Here is a 22,389-nt window from a genome sequence, read left to right as displayed (position 1 = left end):
GGAAACAGAAAGGAAATAAAATAACTATTCTACGATTCTACGTTTCCAGCTCCACACATGAGATTTAGCTCTGATGATAAAGAAATGTGGTCTCTGTGACCTGGATAGACATTCTGGCTTTTGGACTCTCTAGAGCTTATCTACAGTATGTCTGGTTTCCACAGCTGTGGGCTGACAGTATGGATGGCTTCTGTCTTGCTGGAGGTTTTAGCCAGCATACCGTCAGCATATAGCACACATCATTCATTCAAAGGGCAATTTTCTCCCTTATCAACTTAGCACAGTGCTGGAGGATATAGCGTAATACCCTGTAATCATAATGTGTGCACTGCCCAGAGCTGCAATATGGTTCTGCTTTAACGCCTTGTGTCTTTTACTGTCGTTTAGGGATTCACAACAACTCATGTAAACACACAAGCACATCAAAAAGCATCTGTGTTCTAAAACTTTCCCACCCTAAAGCGTCAATTTTCAAGTTAACTGGATTATGTTAGCTTGCACTTGAACAGACCACTACTGCTAAATTATTGATATACAGGAAAACAAACTACAAACTACAAATTACGCACACACTTTGCACCCCCCTGTGTAGTTTTACACATCTCCATTATAAAACACAATGAAAACACAGATGTTGGTTAGCTGATGTGCCATGTTCTTTACTTAAGGAGCGAGTAGTACATGTATGTATTAGTGACGCAGAATCGTTTCACCTCCTTGTGTGTGTGTCTATGCTGAGGTGACGGCTGTTGGGTCATCGTTGTTGGAGACGCTGATGAATACGTCATGCAGCAGGGCAGTGTAGTTGACGTTTTTCAGTGCAGATCCATTGTCCTCAAACCTCGAGTTCAGATCAAACTGGAGACGACAGGAACACACAGCTCACTAAACAACATTAAAATACTTGTTGCCAATAATTTATCTTTTAGTCTCTACTTTGGTTTTACTATCCATACATAACTTTTAATACTGTGACTTTGTTATTCTTTCTCTGTGATAGATCTCTCTTGTATTGTCTAATTATTTGTTTCATGTAATTTATACAACTTGAAAAGCACATTAAATTGTCAGTGTTTATCTAATTGTCATTGACTTGTTTAAAAGTAGTTAAAAATAGGGTTGTCCTTAACCTCCATTACAGTGGTTAAACCTCATACCCAGAAAACAGAGCTTCTTTTAAGACTAGTGCACAAGAGCCAATAGAAAATAATAGATAACATGAAAATTAGCAATACTAAAAAGCAAATGGATTGCAGCAAAGACCAAAAAGGTACCCAGGACCCAGTTAGTCAGTTAGGGGCAATCAACATGACACTCCTGTCAAGTGTTCACTTTGAGACAGAATACTTGTGATACTGTGCAGCACGAGGTTCAGGGGCAAATTTTCAGTCTTCTTGGGGGTTTATCTTGGAGCTTTGTGAGGAAGGCAGAGTAGCTGAGCAGAGACTGAGAGACTAGTTTGGGCTTAGAACCCGGACAAAGCAAAGAGCAGCTGGAAACCAGTAACAGAGGAAAATTTAGAATTAAGTAAGTGCTGGGTCAGCGCGCGCGCGCACACACACACACACACACACACATTCAGTCCACGCTCATTCTGTCATTTTCCATGCACAATAAATTGATCTGAGAGGAGCTTAAACATATATTGACATTTTTAAATGTATACTAAAAACCATCTATTTAGTCTGGCTTTATGTAGTGTTTTATAATTTTATTTATTTATATTTTATTTTTGTTTTATCAACACTTTATTGTTGATCATTATTCATTTTATTCTATTTTATTTTATTAACATCTCATTGTTATTTCACATTATTTTTATTGCTTGTATTATCTTTTATTATTAATCTTTTATTATAACATCCTGTGTTTTGTCAGTCCCTTGTAAAGCACTTTGAATTGCATTTGATTTGTTTGAAAGGTGCTTTATAAATAAAGTTTGACTGACTGATTGATTGATTGATTGATTGATTGATTGATTTATTCTGTCCATGCTGGTCTCCCTTTGTTGTCATGCCATGGTGTGTGTCTCTCCTGCTCACCTGTTTCAGTTTAGCTTTGGCTGAGGCATAGCATGCAAAATCAGCATTACATTGGAAAGATACAAATGCAAGAAAGAAGAACAAAGGAGCTACTTCCTTCCTTTCTGACCACCTGTGTGTGTGTGTGTGTGCATGTCTCAAGTTATTTTCCATGCACAATAAATTGTTCTTGTGTCCTTTTTTACCATTTCTTTCCACTCACTTGATTCTGCTTTTGGCTCACTTACCTACTGAGTCATCACAGATAAGATGTAAGATGTAGATTGATTTTCAATTACAACTATTTAAAAATCTCTGCACACACTGTGAATCACTTACTGTGTTTTTCCTGATTCATTCTCATCTGAAAAAGTTACCCCTTTTTCTATATCCACTATTCTGCTGCTTTTATCTTATATATCACCATTACTAATGTTCCTCTCTCTTACCTTTAAGATGTCTTCTGGCATTACTGGGGGAGAAGGGTGCTCTACCCAGTTAATGCCAGCCAGGAAGGCATGGTAGTCAACCTCGTCTCCATCTGCAAACCTACAGCAGACATGCATCCACATTAAAACTGGACGTACATACTACGTAGAAATCTTTAGATAACAAAGATGCAGCTGTTCCAGTGGTTAGTTTTAGTGGTATTCATCTTTAATACTGGTTCAGAGATTTTTCAGGTATGCCAAGAAAAAATTTTCTTGGCAAAGAACTGGCCTATATTTTATAATCAGCGGAAATGAATAATTCAAAATCATTCTAAAAATGCTGTGGGACCTTGAACTGTTGAAACCTGAACTGGGCTGTGATTAGTGGGCTCTTACTTCCTAAGCAGACTTCCGAGCAGGTTCTCAGGCAGGGGAAGCTGGAAGGCCTTACAGATGGTCCTTGTCTCTTTGGTGGAGAGTCGGCCGGTTCTGGAGACACAGGTATCCAGCATAAGAAAAAAGCCAAGTCAAACTGCTGTAGGGATTTGGACCCACATCAAGCTTCTTGTCTGTTTGTATTGGGATATTTGAATGATCCTCAAAGAAAATACGTAAGCTCCTCAGAGGCTTGAATCTACTTTAAACTGAAAATAATCCACACTCTGGATATTTTGATAACTTCATGCAAACTTCATTTTGACAACTGCTGAGCAGGATGTCATCATTAGTCAGTACTATCAGGGCAGCATATATGCCATCTGCAGCAACATGAGCTGGCCTTTGTTGAAATGTAAAAAAAGCTACCACTTATACTGCATCAATGTAGTGTTTATAGAAAATGTCCAAAACTGAATTTGTACAAGGACGATGAGTGTGTGAAGCAGAGGATGCTTGTCCTCTATGACCACAGTTGTTTTCCACAGTGATGCCAGACATTCTTGTCATGCCATCTTCATTACAGGGATGATGATGAACAATCTGACACTAACTGAGTGTGTCAACGCGGCCACATAAACAGACAAGCCAGCTTGACCTTGTGGCACCGTTGACCATTCATTTGCTTCAGATAACCCAACCCACGTTACAGGTCTCCTGCATATGGATGGGAGGATTGTATATGTGTACATGAATTACAGTTTTGAAAGGGAGAGAGAGAAGAGTTTTGAAAAAGTCAACTCAGTATTGAGAAATGTGTGTAACAAATTGTAAAAAACTGTAAACATGTGATTTTATGCACAAAAAGGAAGCAAAGAAGGAAGGCGACAGATGGGAAGAAACACAGAGAAAAAACAAGTGTGTGTGTGTCCTTTCTGGCCTGCAAAGCTACATGCCATACAGGTCTTTAGGGTCCATCTGGTTCCAATGCTCCACTCTTGCACTGCTGGAACTAATCGTTGCTCTGAGATATGGGGCCACTGACTGCACGATTGATGTCTTGTGGCGCTATCTCCCTGTGCATGTTTGTGCCTGTGTGTTCCTGTTGCAACAGTATTTTGTCTCAAGCAAACATCTGTGTGTTTTCCTGCGTGTGTGTGGTGCGTGTGAACCCGCCTACTTGTGTCGGTCATGGTGTATGAAGGCTCTGGCCATGTAAGGGAGCTCTTCAAAGTGCTTCTTCTTGAGGAAGTCCTGGGCCACAGCCAGCATCAGCCCTACGTCCACCTCAGGCTGTTCGCGCACTGAGAAACATCGGCCCAGCACCAGCACCTCATGCTCTGACAGCCCGCACTCCAGACCCATCAGCAGGCCCCTGTGGTGCATGCAATCACACGCATGCACACATGAAAATAACACATACAAATTGATAGGACATAAGATCTCACACTCCCAACTGTAACTCCAATGTGTGAAGAATTTTCATTTACTTCCTTTGCAAGGAGCAGATTACCAAGCAAGTCACCTCCTCTTGTAATATTTGCATTCTTTGAATAATCTGATATCATTTGTATCTCTATGTCACTATCCAAGCTTCCTGTGACACTGTTATTCCTGGTTGTACTAATGTAGAATTGTTATTAGCATTACACTTTATCATCACCATCTGAGCACCTGTGAAGGAGGTTTTGGGTCATCAGATCTTACATGTTAGATCTTATATACATATTGAGTGGACCTAATTTTGAGTTTTTTGTCCACTTATGTTTTTTTTGCTGTGCTACTGTACCTGAATGACTCATAGGATATGAAGCCAGTGTTGCTGGGATCACTGAGAGCCAGAAACTTCCTGATCTCACTCTGTTTCTCCTCCGGAACCAAGCGTAGTTTACTAAGGATGTTGCCCATGTTGGCTTTCGGGAACTTTAGACAATTAAACACAAACATACAATCTTTAATCACATAGAATTAATTAACCCCAAAGGAAAAGATAACTGTTTGATAGCAATACACAGCTAACAGGTGATGGTTTGGAGGCTTCCCCAGTTCCTTCCCCACCTCCTCAGCATGTTGCTCCATGTAGTTGAAGGTGTATTCATCTGCATCCAGAAGTTGGAAGTTCTTGTTGTTGATGCAGAGGGTAGTTCCGACGTACAGATCCTGAGCTGTAAAGTACTCAGACAGCTGGCTCTTAAACAACTCCTGGCCTGGCTTCTTTACACGACGGCGCTCCAGAAACTTACCCCCGAGCACACCTGGTACACAATGTGTGAGAGAGGGAGGGACAAAAGAAAAAAGTGTGAGTTCTTGATTTTACTGATTCTGTTGGAACATTGTTCTTTTAGATTGATTGAAAATGAACATAAATAACCTTTTAAACATGTTCTAACTTATGAATTCAATTCAAATCTATACTAAATCTAAATGTCTACTCATATTGTTTTCATCATTGGTTGGATATCACATTTTGAGATCATGCTGAAAAGTCCCTGAAGCCATGACATACTATTCATCTTGCACTGTAATAAATACTGTCAAATGCTGATTTACGTTGATTGGAACATTTCCATCCCTGAAAAAGTAGGTGTGTGAGCTAAATGTCATCTGTTTTGAAAAGATTCTGGAAATGGAAACTGAATCTGACAAATAAAATGCTTGCCACGAGAGTCATAGATTTGTATCTAAGTCCTGGGAGCAGTTCTGCCTATGGTCCAGACATTTCTACCTGAATTCCTCTGAGAGCGTTCAAACACACTGATGGAGTCATCGCAGAGGTAGAGGGAGATGATGAACACTCTGTCTCTGTCAACCTCATCATTGGTCACCATCTTAGCACGGAAGTTCAGCACATTACTGTCTAGGCCACATCTAGAGGGACATATACACATGAGAGATGGGGGCCACCACTGACACACAAACATATACGCACTCACACACACACACAGGTATTTCAGTGTGTAATTTGATTGTGGCTGTGACTACAAGTCATCCAACCTGTCTTTCTCCATAAATTTGCGGAAATCTTTCTGTGGGGGCTTGGGCAGCAGGCCCTGGCAGGAGCTTAGTGAGTCCTCTTCTGAGCCAAAGCCGTTGTAGGGGGGCATAGGCCTCGGGGGCTTAGGGAGTGGGGGAGCTTTGTACTGCACTGGAGTAAAGTCCTCTGGAAGGAAGAAGGAGGAAAAAAAGACAAAACACTTAAATGAAGAAAGAAATCCAGGAGGAGAGTTGAAATGATCAGAGGGCGGCAGGTAATCCATCCATGTAGGAGCACAGCAGCCAGGGCTGACGGTGACCCTGAACTGACCTCTGACTGCTGAGAGTCAGACAGGACCTTCCATCACTGGGGGCCTCGCCTGGGTTACTACTGTGACTAATGCAGCGAGCCCCAAAACCTGCCCAGGGTGGCAGACACACCCCGACCCAGCTTGGGTTACTACTGCTGGGGAGCAGTGTGCCTTTTGTGGTCCCCAATGCCTTTGACTGTGTAGACAGGGAGAAATACAAGCACTGGAGGGCCCTAGTATCTAATGTCGGTCAGACATTGGTGCTGAACTTTGTTATTGCTTCTATGTAGAATATCCATCAATCAAGGACTGACCGAAGGGACTAGAACCTTATATACAGGCCACTAAGTGGCACAAAGCATACATTCTGTTACAGGGGTATTTTCACTTGTCATAGTACTTATTTCCAAAACTACATTATGAACAAATATTTCATGAGCGAAGATTTGCTGTGTCGTAAGACTCAGGATTCAGTTATTCAGGAAGGTACTAGCCCTTGATGATCTTTGCTCTTACTGCCCCCAGGTGGTAAAATTGATATAATGCAGGCATGAAAACAGAAGAACAGAAAACTAAAGATTTAAATGTCAACTGCCATAGGATGAGGAAAAGTCTATGTGAATAATTAAATTACATTTGTTATATCACATCAGGTTTGCTTTTTTGTACAGATACAAACACTTTTGAAACCACTCTTAAAATTTTAAAAAAAAATCACATTACAATACTGATTACCTATGCCATAATTGGAGCGATAGTAGTCTTTGGTGAAGTCATCACAGTCAGAGATAATCACTCTCCTGCCCCACACATTCACCTCCCCACCAACCATCAGATCACAGGTCTTATAAAACTCCTCATGGACGGCTCCTGTCTGCAGGAAACAAAAGAGAGCGGACACCACATCTGAGAAAACACTTGTTGAAGATATTAAATTTAGCTAAACTAACACTTATTTGAGAGGTTGCATGACTGCTAAAAATCACTGTGTTCAAACCTGTGAACGTTGAGTTTCTGGTACAAGCTCAAACAATACACTATATGGCCAAAAGTATGTGGACACCTCAGCATTATACCCATATGTGAGTGTTGATTATCTTATTCCATAATCAATTGCTGCTATAACCGCCTCCACTCATCAAGGAAAGATTTCAACAAGTCTTTGGAACCTGGATGCAGGGATTTGCTCCCATCCAGCTGAAAGAACATTAGCGAGATTTGGCACTGATGTTGGATGATAAGGCATGACTCACAGACATAATTAGAACTAAAATTGATATGAAAATAACATTTCCATAAATTGAAATAGGATGTCTACATACTTTTGGACATGTAGTGTAGCTTGTTTGAGCCGTACTGCCAGTGCTGCAACCTCTAGGTTACAGGACCGTCTCCCTTGCTGCCAAGACTCTTTGAGATCCCTCAAATATCATTTCATTTTTTTACTTGTTTTCATGTCAGCACGATATTCAGTGTGAGCGTGGTTGAGACAGGACATACTTTGAGGCTGTCCAGTATGTAGTGTTTCCCCTGACTCGTGGAGGCAAACACATTGAGCACTGTACGGTCCGCGAGCGCTCCAGGCTGCTTAATTTGTGATGGAGCATGCTGTAAAGAAATAACAAAAAATGGCAGAAAAAGGCAGAAACTGTTACACAAAACATGTTTTACAACATCTTCATAAAACCGACCATTCTGCATGCAAACACAGATGCACACACCTTAAATTTACCGGAAGAAAGAGAAATGAGAGAGGGGGAAGGGACTGAAAAAATAAAAGAGGGAGAGTGAGGTGAGACAGACTGACAGAATAAAGAAGTGATCTGTCATTAAGGGGGTGATGATTTCCCATTGGATGGTGGATTGTGGTCAACCTTTAGGGCTGACATTTAATCAAAGGCATCAGAATAAACAAAATTACTGGACTGAAAACACACACACACACACACACACACACACACACACACACACACGTGATTGAGGCCTGGCTGTCTTTCAAGATGAATTAGACTTCAGTCAGTAACTGGAGGAGAAAGCCAAAATGCTTGAGGGGGACTGGATGCTGCAGCAGTCCTGTCAGAGTGAATGAGGTCTCGGTGAAGGGAAGGATGGTGGGAGAGAGATGAAAAGAAGTCATCCAACCAGAAAGAGAGGCACTGCAAACCTCTAGGTTTGGAAGAACCACCAATAAATGCAAAAATATGCTAATGGTAAAAACTGAATGTGCCAAAATTTATGAAACAAACTGTGAAATATATTCTGCAACGTTCATGTACTACCTACATTTTCCTTACATTCCTTGTGAAATTATCAAATTGTCAGACTTTTCCTGTCTGGGATTTTTTTTACCTCTAAATTCTAAACTATTCATGAATTTCCATGACCAGTATGAATTCAAGTTTTTCTAATATTTATTAACCCTCCTCTCCCCACTCCCAGGGGACTCTCTTTGAACTACTCCTTTCGTGATGCCTCACCTTAGGCAGTTTGCTGCGGCGGAGGAATTTGGGCACAGTATCTCTCCCAGAGTTTGGGGAGATGACCTCATGGATTTCTATGGTGTCATCAGCCAGGAAGTAGTGCATTATTAGCTCCCGCAGGTCCCCGAACACAGTCTCTGTGTCATCCCAGAAGCAGAAGAAGCGCAGGACTTTGCGGTCATGGTCCAAGAACTGCTTCAGAGTGTCGCGCCTCTCATACGGCCGAAGTGGCCTCATACTCTTCTCAATCTGGATGAGGGAAGATTTGAAAGAAGAGTAACTGATACCATCAAACATGCATATGATACCTGGAATTTCTGTTAACATTTTTTTTTTGTCTCTACTTCTGTTGTTATGTACTGTCACTCCACACCAATAAAAAAAAAAACTTATTAGTATTTTTTGAATTGGGCATCACCATCAGCAGGGCAGCAATGTTGAAATGATAAGCTGATTACATGATTACTTGATCCAAAAAATTAAAAATACTAAAAGACAAAAACAACAAACAAACCCCTATTTAATTGATTATTAAAGTGAATAATTGCCCCCAAAAATCCCAAACATTTGCTGGTTCCAGCACCTCCAGTGTGATAATATACAGTTGTTTTACATCAGTAAATACTCTTTGGTTTTTGTATGACAAAATAGGCAGCTTAAAACATCACTTTGAAGGTCATATGCCATGGTTAGATGTTCTATAAGCTAAATTATTAATCAAGTATTTACAAAATATAGATTGACAAATTGATTTACAGTGAAACTATTTGTAGTTGTGTCCCTCATGTGACCTGATTCTCATTATTTGGAGTGGCATAACAATTTTCTTGTTTTTGGTGATATTTTTTGTATTTTGGTTTTAATTCATGTTATATGTAATACTTGATTCTGTTGTGTTATTTTAATGAGAATGTCTAAAGGGAAAACAATGATCTAACTTCAAAGCCTACCTGTTCCCGGTGGTTGCTGTAGGGATCATCAGGGACAGTGGTGGGGTCATTTATGCGCACCCCAAGTTTTGTAAGAAAGTTCCTTGTAAAGGTGTCACAGTTGGTCAGAGTGAATGTGTGAGAGTACAGCACCATCTGTTGGTTAATGTTGAAATGGAAAATGCTGTAGAAATGGTCATCGTTTGGGGGAGGCAGTGGGATACGTTGACGACGGATAAGTGTTCCTGTCACAGAGAACAACATCATATAAATCATGATAAAAAAAAATAGGTATTAAACTGCTTGTCATATCTCAATGGAGCGTGATTGTTGTTTACTTTGGCTAATTTATAATTTAGTCAGTTGTAATATTCAATGCAGAAAAGTGATTTTCATGGCCAAGCTACAATTTGAAATCATGCACAAACAAAAAAAAATGTATATATGTTCACTTAAGCTACAGTCACAAGAGTTTTCCAGTGACATCACAGTAAGACAGGTAACCATCCTTTTTCACCTTGAGGGATGCCACTGTTCTTGTACTCTGGCTCGACCACCTGTATGGTATCATCTTCCAGGTAGAAGTAGATCTTACACTTTCTGATTCTGTATGTCTCATTCTGAGCCTCAGGCACAGCCTCCTGAGAGTATGCTTCAAAACACAGAGCCTGGAGGAACAAAGTGGACTTTTGTGAATGAGATTGACCAAATTACAGCTGGAAGACATAATGTAAACACCTACATTTAATTGATTATTGGCTGTTCAAGGTTTCCTTTATGACTTTACAGTGAGCACAAATGTTAGTACTAATGCAGGGTTGGTAAAAACACTGATCAGTAACATAATCCATTGGAAGTGTAGACTAAATAACAATAAACTATACTGTATATTAACTGAATGAGACAAAACTTTTATATTAAAACTTTGATATTATTAATATTATCTTGCATCAATGCGTCCACCCAGTGATGCTTCTTTTATCAGGGAGGGGAAAAACAGTTCACCTGTTTGTCAAAGGCCACCCATGATGGTAAATCACTGCCCTCTCCTTTGGGGTAGACGGAATACTTTGGTTTAATCCTCTGGCCGATCAACAGCTCTCCTCCAATGCCTGGCTTTTCAGACCCCACCAGCATAGGGACTCCATTGGAGTAGTCAAAATGTTGGGATTTGTGGAATCTCTCCTTCCCCAGCTGTAGCAAAGAAGAGAAATCATTTTCTCAACCGTCAATTTATTAAGTGGAATTATTACGTTCTGTGAAAATTTAACTTTTCAGTAATCTAGGAAAACTGTAATGGGCTCATTACATGAAATGATAATTATATTAATGATCATAAACATGATGCTACACATATCTCCTAGGTCAAAGAGTATACAAAGCAAGCAGTGACGTAACGTTAGCTTAGAGGCAATTTAAAAATGATAATGGCACAAATGATTTTTTTTCTAACGGTCTGTTTTGTCACTTCTGCCTTCTTACTGTTTACTCTATCAAAACACTTCTGCTGTATCCATTGTCAACCCATGTAGCTACATTACGCCAGCAAGATAAATTGCTAAATAAGGCGTTACTTAGTTAGCAATTACATAACATTGTCTGTTTTGCTCAAAATGAACCAATGAGCCGTGAACCCAATGAACTCCTGAACTAAGTCAAATAAAATTTGTGTGAAATAAACCAAATGCAGCAAACTTACGTGTTTGTTGGGAGACCTGCCGGGTAGAAACGGTAAAGCCATGGCGGTAATACTTAAAACAGGTTAATTATTTTGTCTTCTTTAAGTCAGTTGGCGTGAATTTTCAACGGTCTGTCGTTGGTAACCATGGAAGCGTTTTGTTTAGGGGCGTCTCTTAGCAACAGTTCATAAACAGAAGGAACCAGCGAAATGTTAGACTTATGTTAACTAAACTTAATTAAGATCTTGCCACAAAAATAAGTCTCAAATACACATTCTGGAAAAATATGTACTCCAGGGTACCTCAAAATGTGAATCCAAAATGTATCCATATCTTTCTGAGAAAAAGACAAATTCTAGCCATTTTTTATTTCTTAAACAGACACACACATATATATATATACATGCTTTGCCATGTGTGTATATACACACACATACACACACGCGCACGGCAAAGCATGTATATTTTAATTTACTGTTTAATTATGGGCATAGAAATCTGTGGAAAGTTCAAATAATCAACATGCTACAACTCTAAAATCATTCATGGCTTACATAAAAAGGCATAACTTGTACTATTGTACATAAAATGTCATGAAATAAATGATACAGTTCAACTGATTTTTATTTGTTCATCAAACTTACATAGTAGACAAACCACAGCCTTCAGAACTTCAAGCTTCAATTTATTGCTTAACAAAATACATTTAAAAAAAAAAGAGATGCAAGGGACGCTGACATAACCTGTCGGACATATAGCACCTCTAAAAGAGGCATAGCAATCATATATCTCTCAGCACTTACGAATAAAATTCAAGTTTTAACGCTTAAGATGATTGATTGATTGATTAAGATGTCTGGAATTGCAAAATTAAACACAGGCATCGACAGAGTCCTTTGGACACCACCAGCCATGTGAAGTTCAATTTAAATCTACATGCACTTAGCTGCTCGGGTTAATGCACAACAAGGGACATCAATAACAGTGCGTAACCTTTCATAGTGGCACCATGTCAGTGTGGTGAAAATAAATAAATGACAATATTGCAACATTCTGATGGCCTTCATGTTTTGCATGATATGTGCTAATATTTGGCCTGGGAAGTGGAGTGTTTTAAGGGGGCCTTTCTGGTCTAACCAAGAAGTCCCACATCCATAACTCACAGTACTTGTCATGTGGAGATCCAGTATTGAAGTAGACAGAAGGGTGTGCAGCTTATGTAGAAACACATAGCTACAAGCTAATGGGAAACTGGTAGCTTGCTGTCAACACATTTAACAACCAGCAATAATTTATCACTTTTCCCTATAGTTTTCATGACATCAAAGTAATACAGGCTCTTCTCATTCGGCAGAACCTAGGATGCCAGGCCAAGCAGGAAGCCTCCGACGAAACCACTTGTGACAACAATGTTTTTCTTCACAAATTCTGTGGACTGAAAAAGACAGAAACTGTGTTTCAGTATATAAAGTAGTTACACTTTGTGACAGACATATAACTCACATTCAAACAACAATGACAAACCTTCTAGTGCAGGGACACCCTGAACCACACTAAAAAGTGCAATGTAATTAGTATCTTGTGGAAAGTGTGCTTTCACAGGAACTGTAGTTTAACACCCTTGACATGTTGGAACAGTTAGCTCAAAGATATGAACCTCAAGCTGAATGTGAAGTAAGTATAGGATGTCTGAAAGTTCAGGATCCTTGAACAGCTCATTGCAAATTATTCTATAGCTCATAATATGTTCTACAGTATGGAAAGTTAACAGTACATTTATTCGGTTTTAAAATAGTTTGATCAGTTTAGCATCTGACCCACATGAAAGGATGAAAACATATTCTTACAAGACTGACAGCAAAGTTTCTATTGCCCTTTGTATATTAGCCAATCAAAATTAAGAAATACACAAAATGTTGAGGCCTCACCTTCTCAACAAATGTGTTTAACTCTGGACCTGCTTTGTGGGTGCCCTTCTTTAATTGCTTCTTGGCTTTGTTGACATCCTTTTCTACTCTTTTCCAGTCCACTTGGATATATCCACTGTTGTTAGCTATCTGGAGAAAGAGAGTCCGACAAGAGAAAACTAGTTGAAAAGCAGATTTGTCAAAATGTTTCACTCTGTTGAAAGGTTTAATGCATACATGTTTTTGCTTAGCAATAAAAGAATACCTGCAGCAACAGAAGACCTCCCCCTACAGCTGTAGCAGCAACCTTTCCAACCTTCTGGAAGAGATATCCTGCACACCTAAAAAAGAAAATCAGGGACAGAACTTGAAGGTTAAACTAGCATAATGACTTCAACTGTCATTAAAATTATCACTATAGGGTTTGTGTAACAGTGAATGGCCCCACATCTTATGTACAACTCAGACATAGTTTGGTCTGATATCCCTAATGCACAGTTTTCACATTTAAAAATAGAGATTACTGAATTGGTTTTCTTTGTCTTTCTAAGTTTCATTAAAGCATTAGCTGCATATTGAGTGTATACAGTATGTTCTGTCAGGCATTCTGCTGCTGCAGCCCTCTCCATTCAGAAGCACAGAAGGGGTAAAGGAGATACATGGGACAAGGTGAGAGAAAGTTAAACCAGAGTATAATCCAAGGCCATGGGGATCATGTCTGATGTACCTAATTTAGCACTGGGCTATTTTCAGAATCAGAATCATCTTTATTGGCCAAGTATGTTCACACATACAAGGTATTTAACTCTGGTTTAATGGCTCTCAATGTACTTACACAGAACAACAACACAATACAAAAGGAGTGACTATATACAGGTGAAACCATTTCTGTGAACTGTAAACAGGAGACAAATGGTACAAAGAGGTGAAGAGTTCAAGGAGTGCTAAGATAGTATTAGATTGTAAAAATAAATAAATTATTGACATTACTTTATAAACATATAGTAGATGGTTGTGTACAGTATAAACAGCCTGTTCAAATATACAGTAATGAGTGAAATGTACTGCACATTTTGTATTTTAACTAAATAAATATGCATAATTGGTAAGTACAGTGGGTATTTCGAGCCATTGCAAAGGTTTTTTTGTCATGTATGTTATTTATCCATAGTCAGGTTAGAGTTAACGAGCATAACGTGAAGGCGGCACAATGACTTTCCAATGACAATACTTACCATCCACTCACTCCCCCTATGGCTATCTGTGTGGCCACGGAGTATTTCTCTGCTACTGGGCCAGAGTTTTTCCCAAAAACACGGCTCCACCATCGCTGACGTTTGGCATATTCTGTCAGGTCTACAACCTTGTCATAAATCTCCTCTTCCAGCTCTTTAAGTAAATGAAAAAAACAATAACGGTATAGTTAGCGGACGAGGGTTTCCCTGCAGTGGTGAATGGCTAATCAAGACAATATTAGCTATTTAAAGTTAATCTGCCAAAGTACCATCATGATCGTTAACAACACTGTGAAAGGTTTGCAACATACTGTATCATTTCAAATGTTAACATTACAGGATTTTCAACACGACAGAGGTAACGTTAACGTCATTGTTAGCTACATTGATAACTTGATAAAAGTTTTTGGGCCTAACGATGGTTAGCATGATCAGACAACTGCAGCTGCAGCGACGTTACGTATAAACGCGACGCTAGTAGCTATATAACGGGCTGTGTCTCGGCATGTACGTAAAGTTTTATGGATACACACATGTAAGGTAAAAGTTAAAGAACAAACTCCCCGACTGTTTAATGCTTAGACTACAGCCGGTGTCCCGGACCAGACTGAGATGTCATTAGTTTATAGGCCTGCTTACCCTTGTTGCTGTTCGCCATTTTGGATACGGCTGGTCTGTCCTCAGCTGCCTGCACGTCCGGCGTCATTTGCATAATTTGGATGGCCGAAGAAAGAGAGAAACTACAGCAGGGGTAGTTCTGCCAATGAAAAAAATTCTTTATTCACACACAGTAAAGACAGACTCAAATAGTAACAACATCAACAATAATAATTTCTGTACTGTCAGATCAAAGATTTTAGTGGAGTGAGAAAATTTAAAGGAGAACTGCACAAATTTTACATATCAATGTCTGTTCACAGGTCTTGGAAAGTCCTTCTGCAGGTGTGAAAATAGTTGTATAAAGCCTTTTGTGGCTCCAGGGGAATCTGTGTGAAGGCTAATAAATTGCCTCAAGTGATGTCACTTAAGGCAATGTAGCCTGCTCTTCATCTCTTCTTGAGGGTTGCGGCTATAGAGGCTCAACACACTGAATCTGTAGAGTGACTCGAGTCAGGTTACATTGTAGGTAATGGAGGCACCTGCTTTTGTCATGAAAGAGGAGTGCATACCGGTATGCCTTGTTCCTGTCATATGGAATTGATGGTTAAGATTCCGTGTTTACGACTTGCAAGTGTTCACATCATCAGACAACTCAAGACAGCTGTATGGTTACAGAGTTGGTCAAGTGATAGTTAAAAATACTGTGCACTGACAACCTAGTTCTATATCCATTAAATTTAAATTTCATCATCATGAATGACGGACTTCAGCTGATGTGAGGCATCCCTATTTGCTACATTGTGAAGTACTTCTGTGTTATGAAACACCAACTCAGCATCCTAAGAAAAGTCTGAGTTTCTCAGTCCTGATTTTGTGTGTCAGTGGAGTACTCTCTAAGTGTAGTAAATGACTATTTCTTATATATATATATATATAATATATATCTAAACAATAGCCTAGCAATAGCTATAATTGAGTTTGATTATAGCTTTTTTCAAAATTACCCAGGTAATTAAAATGTCACTTAGGTTTGTCACAAATATTCAGAAAATGTTTTGGTGAACCTCCACAATCAAAATGCCACAAGTATGATTCAGCTTATCAATTGTGTTGAATATATATAAATGATTTGTGAGGATCAGCCAAGAGCTCATGGTCAGCAGCTATGTTTTTGGTATGCCTATCAAGAAAGTGACATTGTACCTTGCAATGCTAATGTTAGAAATTTAAATTTACTACAGAGTAATATTTAAATCATTACATGGTCTCCCATGTTAAACAGTGTGCAGAAATGATTTGATAAGAATGCAGTTTCATAGCCTTTTTTTGAATTGGTGGAAAGGTAAGCTAACTAAAATACAAAACAAAAACATTACAACAAAGCAGCAAATACCTCAAGAGACACTGTTGAGAGCATGTCATGGAGATCTGGACCACTGACACAGTCACTGATAACAATGCATAAAAATGTAGGCTATAGTATATTACTGTGCTACAATCATTGTACATTCAATACATATTAGAATATTACCTGATGATGCTCTAACCCTGACTTCCACATCGCTATTAATATTTATCTGTCTATCTGCCTATCTATCTAATTCAATTTCAGTTTATTTCAATGTATTCTATCTATCTTCTATTCCATTCAAATTGGCTTATTGGCATGGGCAACAGACATTTATATTACCAAAGCAAGTGTGAAATAAAAACAAACAAAAAATTACATAAAGAGAAGAATTGTGATTTTGCTGTTAGAAATATATATATATATATACAGATAAGTAAAGATAACATAAAATACAAAAATATAGACTTGCAGTTAAAAAATATAAATACAAATAAATGAGAACACTGCATCATTTTTTATTTTTAAATAAATGTATTTATTTTTAATAATACATTTTAATGTATATATTTAATAATAAATATATACATTTTAAAATAATTTAAAATGTATATATTTGTTCTGTATATATGTACAATAAGTATGTCTATGTACAGGGATCAGCACAGTGCAAATGGTCAGACAAGTTTTTTGATATCAGCCATGATATCAACAAAGAGGGATAATAAAAATTGTCATACAAAAACAGTAAAAAGCTACTTTGTACAAAGCAGAGGAGACCAAAGTCTATTCATTGTGAGTCCTTTTAGAGTTTAAATAAAATGTACTTCTTTTAAAATATTGAAAATCCTTGTAGCTTTTTTGTTTTTCACATTTTCAATTGAAGTTCCTCACAGCTTGAGTTCAACAACAAACTGATGAAAGTAGGGTTTGGATCTGGACCATTACAATTTATTGATGTTGAATTTACCAAGAATGGTCAAAAGATGAATTATCTAGTTGATGTTACTATCCAGCCCACTGAACACAAAATATAACATCACATCAAATACATTAATCTGTACATTAGTACCCGTTTTTCTTGTTGTTAAGTTTTGCATATCTGTCCAAAATAAATTCGAATTATCACAGTGAAAAAACAAATGAAAAATTGCTTCTCTATTTGCAAAAAAACACATGTATAGTCTATATTTAGCTTAAATCTTTCCAGTATCCATCCAAAAGTACTGTATATGTGCAACGTTGCAACAAGCACCCTTGACAGCCCCCCCACCCCCATATACAAACATGACAGCTGTTTTGACCAATGGGTTGCTTTAAAACGCAGTTACGTAATCATAATAGAGCACGAGGAGCCAATCACAGGACTCGGAGGTGGGTCTTTGGTGCCCGTTTGATGTGTGCGTGCGCGCGTTCGTCCGCGTGTTCGCGACACATCAACTGGAGACAGTCACGTGACCACACACGCCGGCCGTTCATTGGACAAACGGAGTAGAGGGCGTGACGACGGCGGCGGCGGCGTGCGTTTGCCTATGTGACACAATTACAACAACTTTGAGCCGATGGTTGGGGAAGTTTGCGATATTATCAAATTACACTCAGTCGTAAAAACCCAACATTACATCAACTTCATGCATAAATTGGCGCTGGAATATACGCTGTGTTTTGATGTACAATGAGGAGGGTGGAAGGTAACTTGAAGGGATCATTTCCTTGAGGATTTGGCAAGAATTACGCTACGCCCCGTTTTAGTCCTGGATAAGGTGTGCGGCACTTTCGTTGTTATTGCATTTCGCCGGAGTTGCTCGGTCCTGTTTATTCTCCCCATTTCTTTCCCATGAAATCGTGCGGAGTGTCGCTCACCGCCGCTGCCTCAGCTGCTGCTCGGAGTCTCGGCGTTGCTGGTAATGACGAGGAGAAAATGGCGTCGGGAAAAGCGACCGAAATCGAAGAGGACTTTCCGAAGCTAACAGCGCAAGAGAAAGACAGCCTGGTCGGAATTGACAGGTCAGATTATCCGCTGTGTGAACAAGTCTCATCCGCCTCTCTTCTGTCTTTAATATCTTTTTCTCCGCACAGTTTCAAACAACAAATGTGAATGCCCCCAAGTAATAAGGAACCGCCTGTGTTGTCTGTCCTCTACTTGCAGTTCACTGTTTGGATTTCATAGGCTTCAAGAAGATGGCGCCAGAACGAAGGCCTTGCTGTTAAAGGTATGCCACAGAGCAGGACCACAGTCCGTTATTTCCTCAGATTAGTGTTTATCCCACCTGAAATAAGTGGTACAGACCCCTTATGGCCAGCAGTGACATGCACAAGCTGCAATTTGCACAACTTTGAAGCTGAACCAGCGACTGACTGTAGAACAGGGACGTGATTATTGCATATACCAAGCAGCATCTGCACTGCCGAGCATATAATAAAACAACTCCAGTACATTTATGTAACGTTTATCAATATTAAACAGGCCCAAACAACGGTGTTGCAGGACGATATGGATCTCCACCCTGCTAAAAGCGGTGGTGGTTGAGATAAAAGGTTTACATGCTACATGATAGCATCATATCCACTGTTACAAACGTGTTTGTCGTAGCATAGGTCTTGCTATTATCAACATACTAAGAGACAGACACGTGTGAAGCAAACATGTTACTTTGCTTGATACATTTACATTTGTTAAATCGAGCACAACGCTGTAAACGATGGGACTCAAGGTGAGGGGACGTGAACACATCTAACACCTCGCTGCTTAACATTATATGACTTGCAAAGAGTATGACGATGAGCCTCGGAAGCAAAAGCACATTTCCTCGATGTATATCGAGATGAGAGGCATTAGATAATAATATAATAGAAAATACATTAAGTTGGCAGAAGTGTATCCCACTAAACGATCCGTCTCATCCCCAATAACTGCAGCTATAGTTTGGGTAGCATGTAGCGGCTACCTGTGCAGCGGGGTTTCTCCCTTCTTCTTTTTCTCCATTTAGCTACTAAGACACCACTTAGCTGACATTACCGAGGGAGAAACAAACACATAGTGTTAGTTTAATGGTTGCAAAAATAATGGCTGCTTGACTTGGCCTAAGATGGCGGGGATAGGAAGAAAAATACTCAGCTAACTAGCAGCTGTGGCTAAGCTAATCACCATTCGCCAAAAAAGATATCACGATAAAGGCGTTGAGTGTTTGTAACAAAGATGATTTGATTAAAGCGGAAGCCAGGGGGCACCCACTTTTAACTGCACAGTGCTTTGTGCACACATAGCAACCGTGTTCGTGAAGTCCATGTTGCCTGTGCTTGATCTGTGTCTTCAACATGTGGCTTGTGGGGTTCTTGTTGGAGGGGTCAGCGTGTGACATTGTTTTGTTAGGGTGTACTTACAGGTTAGGCCCAGCCATGCACTCAGTTATTGCCGTTTTCGTGTTTGTTTTTGTCAGTCATATTCTGCTGAATATTTGGCCGGCCAGCCAGCCAGCCAGCCAGCCAGGCCTCTCGACACCCTCACATTAAACTTACATTATCTGACTGTTAGGTTAATTCTTCGTAACAACACATGTATATAGTTTGTTTCACATATTTAGTAATCTTGTATCTCTGTGGTGGAATAAATCTCTGGGTACAGTTCCATTTGCATCCTCTCTTTGGACTCTACCATGTTCAAATGTGGGGGAAGGGGTATGAAAAAAATAATTCATTTTGGTACGGTCCCATAGTTTTCACAATTGGAGGATGCATGTGTGAGTGTATTGTTTTGCTTGCTGAATCACACTGTCTCTGCAGGTTGCAGGTGCTGGGCCTTGGCTAACCTCTGTTGCATAAATTCTTAAAAGTAGAGAAGGGCAGTAGAACCGCTTGGCTTTGTGCCAGCACCAGGGTTTTTATTTGGCTATATAACATCTAGGTGCAAGAAACGATTGTCGATGATTCCTTTTGTAAACCCTGACTTGGATGCTTTTTCTTATGGAAAAACTTCATCCAAAGGTGTTCAGGTTTAATCGAAATGTAATTAGATTATGATTCTTCAGCAAAGACTGTGTGTAACACAGTCTGCCTTTGAGAGTTTTGTAATCAAATTTAATTCAAAAAGTTTATTTTAAATTGCCTAAACAATGCGGTTAACAAAAGCTGCACAACACGAACCTTACACCAAGACCACCTGTTTGAAAGTCCAGTTAAAAGTCTAACATGAGCAGACAGTAGTCAGTACTATGTTTCAATAAAAGTAAACAAATGCAGTGTTTTCTGAATGAATTTGAATAGATTCCAACGTTTCAAATCTGTAGTTTTCTCTCCAATGAGAAGTGATTCGTCGATGTTTTATTACACCTTCAACTGAGGTCCATTTTGTTAAGTAAAAATACTTTGTTTATACACAGGTATGGACAATGTTTTATTAAATGTATGCTTATAAAAAATTACTGTGTAAATTATGTCACATCATCATTCTTTTTTTCGTGCTCCATGCAGCATGCTATAAAGCCTCATAAATGATCATTAGGTCGGCAAATAAGATCCCCACTGTGGGCCGGTTCAGTAAGAATGTGATTTATCAGTTTTTCTGCTACAAAAGAATTGTGCTGTATAGTATCAGAATTATTTGAGATTGTCCACATAAGCGCCCTAGTGTGCTTATGTGCTCTAGAAATTTGTTTTCAGTCTTGTACTGATAAGAGTCAGTGTTTTTGTAAGTCGCTCTGTGAAAATGTGTGAAAAACTTATGTCATGGTGGCTCTTGTGGTAATCGACATGCTAGCTGAAGTATGCAAAAGTTTGACTCTCTGTCAAAGAGCCAGACGGCTTGTCACAAAAGACTTAGTTTGGTAGTATACCAGCAACTAATAAACCCTGGTGCTAGTGTGCACACTGTAAAAACATATAGAACTCTACTGGAGTTGGCGGCTGAGACTGTCACTAAAATGAGAAAAGCTGGTCCACTTTAAGTTAGCCTGGTCAGGTTCCAGTGGGCACCAGGTGTAGCTCATTCATGCTCCGTCACTAGAGGCTGTTTTCGCTCGCTAACTTCAGGGCTAACCTCCCTCACTTTAATCAGCAGGTGACAAGCAAGGCAGGGGAACTTGGCTTGGGTCTTGAGAAGTTGTAGCATTTAGTCATTGACAAATAGTCTAGACAGTACATACACTGCACTGCTACAGTCACAGCTATACTGCTAACATTAGGGCACGGACCAGCCCCGTGACAGTAACTTTTAACCAGCACTGGGACAAGGTGCCACTGATAACAGGAATATACAAACTCAAAAGCTGTCTCACGTAACTGAACGCCTGCCTCTAGCATCCAGACGACATTGTCTGTGACAGTAGTGGCCTCGTTCATGTTTACAGGCAGGTGATGCGCAGACTCTGCAAGCACAGCAATCAATTAGCTGTGTGCTCTGGTGAAGGGGTGCACTTGATCAGTTTATCAAACAACCAAAACAGGCAGCGCTAATTTTCAGGCTGTGGTAGGTGACTCATGGTGCCTGCTTTGGTTGTTTTTTTATTAATTTCTGAAGTGTGCCCCTTCACCAGAGCACATCAGAAGTTGTAGCATGACATGTTTGAGTTAATTAGCCTTACTTGGCATTGCACGTCCTGCAATGTGACTATTGCACATGTGCACATCGCGATGTCAATGCTGAAACGATATATCGTGCAGCCTTACTTCTCCTTCATTTCATTAAATTGTTGTATGTGTGATAAATCTGCAGTCCCTGATTTGAGAAGTGCTAGACCAGGGTGCAGCACTGTTACACATGGCCGTCCACTGTGTTTACCTTTATTAAATCATATATAAATGACACCATGCTACTACAAAGTAACCAAACACACCTCTACAGACTTCAGACTGGGTGGGTTTATAACTCTTTGTTCTCTTTATGTGTGACATAATGGATTACTGGGACTCATCAAATTCTGTTCACCATTACCTCCTTCTCAATTTTATTTTTTTAAGGAAAAAGTGGCGTCTCATATTTTATTCCTTAATTGCACATGCAATGTAGGTGCCTTAGAAACACCCACAAACTCAGTGCGGCCAAAACCTACCACTTTATTCCTGTGGTTGCTCAAGTAGTAGCACTCAAAATCACCCTTTATAT

At 39.5% G+C, this 22,389-nt stretch overlaps 3 protein-coding genes across 3 annotated transcripts in view; 1 reads left to right on the top strand and 2 right to left on the bottom strand.

The window, feature by feature from the left end:
• Window positions 1–634: 634 nt before the first annotated feature.
• efhc2 (EF-hand domain (C-terminal) containing 2) lies at window positions 635–11,381 on the bottom strand. The gene is made up of 15 exons (XM_044365488.1): window positions 11,220–11,381; window positions 10,526–10,714; window positions 10,038–10,188; window positions 9,542–9,765; window positions 8,589–8,840; window positions 7,612–7,719; window positions 6,847–6,985; window positions 5,822–5,987; window positions 5,553–5,695; window positions 4,886–5,082; window positions 4,617–4,750; window positions 4,008–4,202; window positions 2,849–2,941; window positions 2,471–2,570; window positions 635–858 (listed from the first exon to the last, which is right to left on the bottom strand). Exons 1-15 carry the CDS (start codon window positions 11,259–11,261, stop codon window positions 730–732), a joined length of 2,262 nt encoding a protein of 753 aa, XP_044221423.1. The 5' UTR covers window positions 11,262–11,381; the 3' UTR covers window positions 635–729.
• A 424-nt stretch (window positions 11,382–11,805) lies between these two features.
• On the bottom strand, window positions 11,806–15,089 carry fundc1 (FUN14 domain containing 1). The gene is made up of 5 exons (XM_044366852.1): window positions 14,981–15,089; window positions 14,342–14,495; window positions 13,372–13,447; window positions 13,128–13,256; window positions 11,806–12,634 (listed from the first exon to the last, which is right to left on the bottom strand). Exons 1-5 carry the CDS (start codon window positions 15,051–15,053, stop codon window positions 12,557–12,559), a joined length of 510 nt encoding a protein of 169 aa, XP_044222787.1. The 5' UTR covers window positions 15,054–15,089; the 3' UTR covers window positions 11,806–12,556.
• A 1,848-nt stretch (window positions 15,090–16,937) lies between these two features.
• kdm6a (lysine (K)-specific demethylase 6A) overlaps window positions 16,938–22,389 on the top strand; it is a 44,738-nt gene continuing 39,286 nt past the window's right edge. The window contains exons 1-2 of the mRNA XM_044366850.1: window positions 16,938–18,296; window positions 18,439–18,502. Of these exons, the coding sequence (XP_044222785.1) occupies window positions 18,127–18,296; window positions 18,439–18,502 (234 nt within the window). The 5' untranslated portion in view covers window positions 16,938–18,126. The remainder of the gene's footprint in view (window positions 18,297–18,438; window positions 18,503–22,389) is intronic.

Source organism: Thunnus albacares, chromosome 11 (assembly GCF_914725855.1).
Source record: "Thunnus albacares chromosome 11, fThuAlb1.1, whole genome shotgun sequence".
Lineage (NCBI taxonomy): Eukaryota > Metazoa > Chordata > Actinopteri > Scombriformes > Scombridae > Thunnus > Thunnus albacares.
The sequence above is the reverse complement of the archived record's forward strand: the minus strand, read 5'-3'. Positions and strand labels throughout refer to the sequence as shown.

Coding starts and splice junctions, on each gene's coding strand:
- efhc2 (XM_044365488.1), bottom strand. CDS start 11,261: ATGGCTTTACCGTTTCTACCCGGCAGGTCTCCCAACAAACAC. Junction 5,083..5,552: donor ACGCTCTCAGAGGAATTCAG/GTAGAAATGTCT, acceptor ATTGTGTACCAG/GTGTGCTCGGGGGTAAGTTT. Junction 2,571..2,848: donor CTCGGAAGTCTGCTTAGGAA/GTAAGAGCCCAC, acceptor TGTCTGCTGTAG/GTTTGCAGATGGAGACGAGG.
- fundc1 (XM_044366852.1), bottom strand. CDS start 15,053: ATGCAAATGACGCCGGACGTGCAGGCAGCTGAGGACAGACCAGCCGTA. Junction 14,496..14,980: donor AATGGCGAACAGCAACAAGG/GTAAGCAGGCCT, acceptor ATTTACTTAAAG/AGCTGGAAGAGGAGATTTAT. Junction 13,448..14,341: donor ATAGGGGGAGTGAGTGGATG/GTAAGTATTGTC, acceptor TTTCTTTTTTAG/GTGTGCAGGATATCTCTTCC.